Source organism: Panthera onca, chromosome C1 (assembly GCF_046562875.1).
Source record: "Panthera onca isolate mPanOnc1 chromosome C1, mPanOnc1 haplotype 2, whole genome shotgun sequence".
Taxonomy (NCBI): Eukaryota; Metazoa; Chordata; class Mammalia; order Carnivora; family Felidae; genus Panthera; species Panthera onca.
In genome coordinates this window covers 56,094,700-56,102,993 of record NC_138346.1, presented here as the reverse complement: position 1 = coordinate 56,102,993, position 8,294 = coordinate 56,094,700, and the positions used below count along the sequence as shown (strand labels likewise).

At 40.9% G+C, this 8,294-nt stretch overlaps 1 protein-coding gene across 1 annotated transcript; it reads right to left on the bottom strand.

Moving 5' to 3' along the window:
- Positions 1–5,477: 5,477 nt before the first annotated feature.
- Positions 5,478–8,266, bottom strand: LOC132675999 (intraflagellar transport protein 70B-like). The gene has a single exon (XM_060628184.3). It carries the CDS (start codon positions 7,970–7,972, stop codon positions 5,975–5,977), a length of 1,998 nt encoding a protein of 665 aa, XP_060484167.2. The 5' UTR covers positions 7,973–8,266; the 3' UTR covers positions 5,478–5,974.
- Between the last annotated feature and the right edge of the window lie 28 nt (positions 8,267–8,294).

Below are 8,294 nucleotides of genomic sequence, written 5' to 3'. Positions count from 1 at the left end.
AGGAATCCATATTTATAGGGAGACCAAATGAACGTGGTCTATATTAGAAGGGCAAATTTGGATGCATCCAAAGCCAATCAAAACCACTTCTGAGCATGGTTTTGATAATGCACTTAAAGAGTGATTTTTGACTTCTGTAAAGTATAGTAAACTAAGAAGTGATGACAGTAAATGATAGGAATCTTTCGAGAAAAAAAGTATGAGAATACTCTTAAATTCTGGTCACCCACTTAAAAAAATGTCCATTACCAAATAGTTTCTAGAAACTTCAGTATTTTTCACATTCCCTCTTTGAAAGCCAAATATTTCTTAAGAATTCTTGAATGCATAATACTAAAATTCTTTTCTTTTCTTTATTTTTTGAGAGAGAGCACATAAGTGGGAGAGAGGCAGAAAGAGAGGGAGACAGAGGATCTGAAGTGGGCTCTGTGCTAACAGCAGAGATGTGAGGCTTGAACTCACAAGCAGTGAGATCATAATCTGAGCTGAAGTCAGATGCTCAACCAGCTGAGCCACCCAGGTGCCCCCTAAATTTTTTTTTTAAGTTTCACTACAATATGGAGGGATCTAGAGGTATAATGCAAGGTGAAATAACAGAGAAAGACAAATATCATAAAATTTCACTCATATGTGGAATTTAAGAAGCAAAACAAATGAACAAAGAAAAAAAGAGACAAAAAAGCCCCAGACTTTTAAATATAGAGAACAAACTGGTGGTTGCCTGAAGAAAGGAGGGTGGACGATGGGTAGGACAGGTGGTGGGGATTAAGAGTACACCTGTCATGATGAGCACTGAGTAATGTAAAGAATTGTTGAATCACTATACTGTACACCTGAAACTAATATAACACTGTACATTACTTATATAGGGATTTAAAAAATAAAACTAAAAAAGTTTTCATTGGCTTAAAAGCTGCATGCAAATAAACCAGAATATCCCAGACTGAACGCCTTAAAAAAATTCAGATGCTCTTTTTCCAGTTATCCACTTTATATAATCTCTTTAGGTTGCATATCCAGATCATTTTATTCTCATACAGACTGTACCCCACTCCCCCCACCCCCATATGTCCAGCATGTGGCATCCACGTGGTCACTGTTATGTTTGTACATGTGGAACAGTGGTCCTCCACCTTGGCTACATATTAGAATCATATGGGAAGACTTTTAAAAAACTGACCCCTCCCTTCCATTCCCATCCCCATAAGTTGAAACCAAACCTTTAGGGGTTAGAGGGCCTAGGCATCTCTATTTTTGAAAAGTTTACCAGCTAATTCTGATACGGAGTGAGGACTAAGAGGTATTAGTGTAAAGGGGAAAAGGAGGTAGATAACAGTTCTCTTGTTCTTAGCTTGCTTTTAATTTTTCCTCCCCCAAAACTAAGCTAACGCGAGTAAGCAATCTTGTGGGAGAGTGTAAGCCTTTAAGGTCTTGGCTCAAATGGATTTTGCAAGTAAAGGTAAAGCTTTATGGAGCCTCGAAAGTCTCTGGTAACACTCTGTAAATACCTGTGGAAGCAGCTGGCCCTTTACTGTGATTTCTGAATAAGTACCTCATACGTAGCCCTTTGCACTTGAGGTGCAGGGAAGCCTTCTGACAGCTGTTTTTACTGTGGTTGGTGGCTAGAGACCATAATGGAGAGAAGAAAATCACTACCTTGGAGAAGGATCATAAAAAGTGACTTTTTAAAGAGCTGATGAAACAACAGGTGGGTCAATAATCTTTGTGCCCAACCCAGATTGTACCACAGCTAAATCTGTGCCTGCTGCAAACAATATGTGGTGCCCACCCATGTCCCCTGTGGCACACATTTGGAAACCATAATTTAGGCTGACGCTGGAATGTGCTCACTGAGAGTTCTTTGGGAAAAGCTTATTCTACCACCCATTAAATAATCAGCAACATAAGTAGTGAAAGTCATAGCTCTGGAAAAAGAAATGCTTCGCATTGATAGTGTCAGAATAATTTGGAAAATAAACCCTAAGAGGTGGAATGTGGTAAAGTAGAAAGAGCACTGGAATTGAGCCAGTAGCTGTGGATTCAGATCCTGGTTTTCCACTATTTGGCTGTGACCTTGGGCAAGACCTATTATGGTCTGCGAGCCCTGGGCTCATTGTTGCGGATGCATTCCAAATTTTTATCATAATACCCAATTTATAATTTAAAAAATCTATTAAGTCATATCTACAATATCATAGAAGAGTCCGTTTATGATTTTCCATTTTATATTTCACATGATTATTTCTAGAATAATTTTACAATTTTGCCAATCATCTCATTATAAATCTTACATTGTCAGAAAAATAGTTGTCCTTAGTTTCTGAAAAGGGTTAGTAACTACTTTCAGTGTCTTCGTCAGATTATGGATAGCTCACCTTTGTTTTCTGGCAGGTTGTCAAAACAGTTTAAATGTAATGAATAAGTACAAAAACAAAAGGCCAGGAAACAAAAATGCTGTATTAAATATAGAAAAAGTTTTGCCTTTCTAATAAACACACAAAGAGAGGCACTCCTTAACATATGTGGGCATGTGGTTTTAGCTTATTATAGAATCTTTTTTGGAAAAGTGTTTGTTATGATTTAATTCCTGAAGCTTTCTTTTGCTTTACAGTGTTAGGGTGTGATAATCTCTTGCTATAAGTATAGTATTTCCTGACTTAAAGATGAACTAAACATCTTATCTTCCTCAGAATATATATTCTCCTTTCCATATATGAAGTGCATAAACCCTAGGACATGGCTTTGTCAAATTTGGAGTAACTAAGACCAAGAGGTTGAGTCTTCACAGAATAATAGCCTCTGACCTTATGCAGCACAGACAGAAACACCAACCAGCCAGTAATTTCCTGGTGAGTCTTGACAATCTCTTCAAGAGTCTGTGGACACTTTGTGGACATACATTTTACAGCAGTTGCCATGAGTGCTGGGAAAACTTTTAGTGATGTGTCTTTTATCTTAAGCGTTTGCCTCTTGCACTAAAATAACTGGAAACATAATAGCAATAAATGTTTTTTCATGCACCCTATTAAGGTCCTGTTTGAACAGTACAATTTTAGTCATTTGTTATTTTGAACTGAGGGATCCAGTCATTGGCAATGATGTGTTTAATTTCACAGATGTGCAAATTCGCTTTTAACAAGAACTTGGATTCAGTTTATATGTCCACCTAATGATATTTACAATCAAGTTATTGGCAGGTCCTATTTAAACTAATAAATGCATATCTTTCATTCTAGAAATGTATACAGAACTCTATTTTCTAAAAGTTTTTCCCTGTGAAGGCAATTCCTTTTCTAATATATACACATTAGGAAGTTGTAGACAGGATTTCAATATGTGATAGGTCAATCTTGGCCAATATCCAAGGGAGCTGATTTTATTAAATAACCAAAAGAACCTCAATTTCTTTTGGATTCAAGTGTAAAGCAATCACCTTGTAAAGACTCATGCCCTCCCCTCCCCCTTGCAAGGAGAATATTAAAACAAGACCACACTATGCCTATGACCAATTAATTACCTTCTGGCTAATGCCTGGCTCTGTTTTTTTCAATATAAAATGAGTATGGCTACAGAAAAGTAAGTTTCCTTTAGAGTTAAGAATCTATTTAATTCCCAATTGTCATAGAATATTTTTTAGAAAATACTGCACTCTTTAAAATTTCTGTCACTGTGTTTCTATTGCTGTCAAAGAGAAAAAGGTAACGACTACTGCAAGTGTACAAATAAAGCTCATTGCGTTCTGCAAATTATACAGATCCAGTGTTTTTGGTGAGTCCTCTTAAAATTTTCTCTGGCTTTATCAATTTGAGAGTCACTCTTTATAGATAAGTGTTGTCTCAGTTTGCAAAAAGGCGTGGTTATGGTTTCCAAAGTCACTTGGATAATCACAGTGCTACCTACCTGACACTTGCTGCTAAAAGGTTGGTAGACCTGCTTGTGGCTTCAGCTGCCAGCTCTCAGAGAAGTGTTCCTGTAATTGACAAAAGGGAGAAAATAAAAGATAAAATAGGGAAAGAAAAGGAGGGCAGGAAGGTAGATAGATTTTTCATTTCTTATCTTGTGATACATTCTGTGGCAGTAAACACAACGATCTCTTAAATAGACCTTTTGAAGGCAGAAAAAGAAAATACTCCAAGAGAAAGGATTAAAAACTGGAGATTGTCTTCCTTTTCATTGTGGCTTTGTCCTTTTGGAAAGTCTGCATGACCTCTCCTCCTAGTATTAAATAAAACACGGGTGCCAGGACTGATGATTCGATTTGGTGAGTTAGTTACAGAAGTAGCTCTGGCATCTGTTACTTCCACTCTGTTATCCATTACTTCTGTTTTCTTAATGGCAGCAGACATTTGATTAGCTACTGAGATTTGGACACGAAGGGGATCCAAGGTGGGTTGTGAAGTAAGTCACATAGCTGCATCTCTGTTTCCTCTTTACCTCACCTGGCCCTCTGGCTCCAGAGTTCTGGCAAACTGGCAGCTGGAGGCATTCACCTCGGGCTGGGGAGGCTCTAATTATTTCAAGAATAATTGATTAAAAAATACATAATAGCCTGATAATAAAACTCCTGGAATACATATCATTTATACATCATTTTTGGTATAGCGGTTTTGGGAAGAATGAAAAGCAAATCTCCCCTTTTCTGCCAAATATATAAATTAGTGGGTAAAACTAAAAGGGTAGGGAATTAAGTAATGTCTAAATATTTACAAAATTCTTAATTTATGCACAACCATAGCAGAGAACAAGGACTGCCTTTTATACATTCATAGTTAAGCGTTATAAGAAAAAGCTCCAAGTAGAAAAAAGGCAAAAATCCAAATTTCTTAGCAGTAATCAATATTTTATAGCATCCGACAAAAAGTAACAACAAACATTTACCTTATGGGTTAAAATTACTGTAAGCCAAAATACCAGAAAACATTCACTTAAAATAAGTATTTTTTTTCCCAACTGACTTGTTTAAGTATCTATAGCAGTCAACTTTCTTCTGTATGGCTGTACAGAATCAGATGTTACACCCAGAAGTAATTGTGAAAAAGCATCTAGTGGTTCAAATGATTGTGGGGCCTCAAGGGTTAAATGAATTTCTGAAGGTAAAACTTGAGTGTGGAAAGTCTGGAACTCATACCTTAGTCTTTTCATTGTCAGTTCACTGCTTATTTTTTCCTATGCTGAACACATTAGAAAGATTTACATTTGATTGTTTGTCACTGTTCACAAGGAGGCACAATCAGTCCTGGAAAATAAATAATAGAAAGCAAGGGGAAATAGTGTATAAAATTTAAGACCAACCAATCAACCAACTTATGGAAGAAAATTTAAGCCACAGACCAAACCTTGTAACCTGAAAAGAACCAAGAAAATAATTCTCACCCATTTAGTACCTGTTCTTTTACAAGACCTTAGGCCAAGGTCCAATTTGACTCTGTTGAGACCCAGAGGCTATAGGACTAAAAAAATGGAGTGGAAGTATACAGTTAAGGTCAGATTTGGTTTTATTGGATAGCACAGTCTATCCTGGGATGGCACAATGGACCTGTCTTTATTTGCTGATTGAAAAAAAGTCCAGCCATGGCCTAGCAATCATTTATATAGCAGTCACCAGAGGAAAGCAAACATACCCACTTTAACAATTCATTGGCTCTTGCCACCTTTTCTACACCCTAAAATTACGATATAAACTGCTATTGAGGGTTACTTGCTTATGCAAAGATGTTACTCTAGCAATTGTTGCTTGAGGGCAAACCTGGTGACTACTGGCAGAGGGAATACAAAAGTGAGCTAGCTTATACATGGGCTCCATACTTTTCTTAATTAACTGGAAAAGTCCCTCCAGCAGAATATTTGTTATTATAATTTTAAGTGTTCAAGGCTCAATGTGTAACATGTGAAGATGCCAAAGATAAATACTGATAAACTGGAAACCAAATCTAAATAAAGGCCATTTTTTGATAAAAGACATTATCAGACATCACTATATATTCCACCCAATAATCTCATAAATCAAAGCTTTTAGCTGTCTGGATTCATATGTGACTGTATTCTTTCCAGTATGTATTCTTTCTTCTTCCAGAGGTTGTTCAATCATGGCAGGTATGTTCCTGCCATAAAGTTCACATTGTTCTAGAAACTGGACACATTCTTGAATAACACTGTCACGAAGCACGATCATGTGTTTTGACATGTTTTCTAATAAGGACAGGAAGCATCTTTTGGCATAATACCAGGTATCAGTTCCCAGTTTCTTATGATAAGGCTCCAGGCTTTTGATCACCCGAGAAATACCAAAGTCATAATTTCCTTTGGCACAATAAAGTGTGCCTATCACCAAATTCACAATGCAGAGGTGGTAGATTTTCTTATCGGGGTCATCATAGGACAGCTGCTCTTCCTCCTTTTCAATCTTCCTCATCAACTCCTCAGCTTCTTCATTCTGACTTGTCATAATATATGAAACACACAGGTTAGCCAGCACAACAGCACTGACATTCAGAATGTTGTCATAATGCTTCTTGACTATGGGTTCATAGAAACCTATAGCTTCTTTGTATTTGTCTTCCTGCATGAACAGGACATGAGCCACGTTCAACTTCCACACATCATGGTCATTACAGAATTCCACAGATTTGCGGAAGATCTTTTCCACCATTGGATAATTCTCAAGGTTCCAGTAGATTTTGGCCTGGGCCATCAACACAGGAATATACTTCTCCAGAGTGTCATCATATTCATTCACTGCCTTTTTGACAGCTTCGTCATCTCTGTGGTGTCTTGCTTCCTGTACTTGTTTGGTGAGTCTCCGGAGCTGTTCAGTCAGCATCCCCGCTAGCCCATCAAGCTTAATGAAAGCCTCTTCAGGGGCTGTCTGGCAGGTGATCAAGGCATCCAAGAAGTCATAGAGATAGGGTGTGAGGAACTTGTAAGTCAAATGGGCATTCTCGGCCAGGACATCTGCTGCCAGGTCGAAATACTCATACTTACAGTAGAGCAGCAGCAGGTTGCCAAAGGTCTCCGGGGGAAAGGGGTTCTGTTGGAGCAAAAACTGTAGCTTTTCAAACCCTTCTGTAGGCCTGGCATCCATGTTCATTAGCGCCTGGTTGTGCAGGGTCACAGGGTCTAACTCCTCTTCTGCCCTAGGTGGCATGTCAGTGAGGGTTTCCTGGGCCACTTCATAGTTTCTCAGTTGGTATTCTATGGCTGCTTTGAGGTTGAAGGCTTCCACCAGGGCAGTCTGGTGAAGGACTAAGGTGTTGCCAACACTTCGAACATCGATGCCCTCAGTGGTCATGCCCACACCTAGCTCCGGGTGCTGGCGGATGCCACGCTCAATAATGTCGGCGATGTGCTTTAGAGCCGAGGCATAGTGCCGGCTACTGTAATAGGCCAAAGCCAGGTTGTAGGAAAGGTCAGGCCGATAGCCCGAAGCCTGGAGGGCCGCAAAGAACTTGGAACACGCAGCCTCATACTGTCCCTCCTTGTAGAGCAAACACCCCAGGTTGACCTGACCATCGGGCTCGTTCTCGCCCCCACTGTCCTCTCCCCCTTCCCCGCCCAGTAGCTGCTCCACCAGGCTCTTGGCCCCGGGCAGGTCGCCCTCGCTGTACTTGATCGCGGCTTGCAGACGGAGGACGCGGTTGTGGTAGGCGGGGTTGTCCAGGAGGAGGAAGGCGACCCGGGTGGCCTCTGGATAAAGGCAGGCCTTGTACAGGGCCTGGGCCTGGTACAGACGGTACTGCTCCAGTTCCGGGTGCAGCTGGCCCAGCTGCTCATAGCACTCGGCCGCCAGCGTGAACTCCTGCAGGCGGTAGTAGCAGTAGCCCAGCAGCGACAGGCCGGCGCGGCTCCTAGGGCTCCGCTGGAGCTCGCCGCCCAGCAGCTGCACGGCCTCGGAGTAGCGCGAATCCCGGATGAGCCGGTACACGACGGCAGTGAACTCCCCATCGGGGATCTGCGCGCCGCTCAGCCCGGCCATAACCGCCAAACTGGTGGTGCGTGCTGGTTACCACGGCAACAAGCCCACCGGAAACGGAAAGCTGCTCGTTCTGAGATTACTTTGTAATGGAATAAGCTCAATGGGAATAAAAAGTCATCACTGAAATTCCCGTTACTAATTTCGTTCTTGAAGACTTTAGGCTTCTAAGACCAGGAGTCCTGCAAGACCAAACAAACGCTTCGATGCAGTTGAGATACGAAAACTCCACTTCCCGGCATGCACCACTGCAGTCGCGCTGCAGTCGGGAACGTGCCCGCGCTGCCTGCTGGGAGTTTAGTCTCGCGGGACCGATTCACAAGCA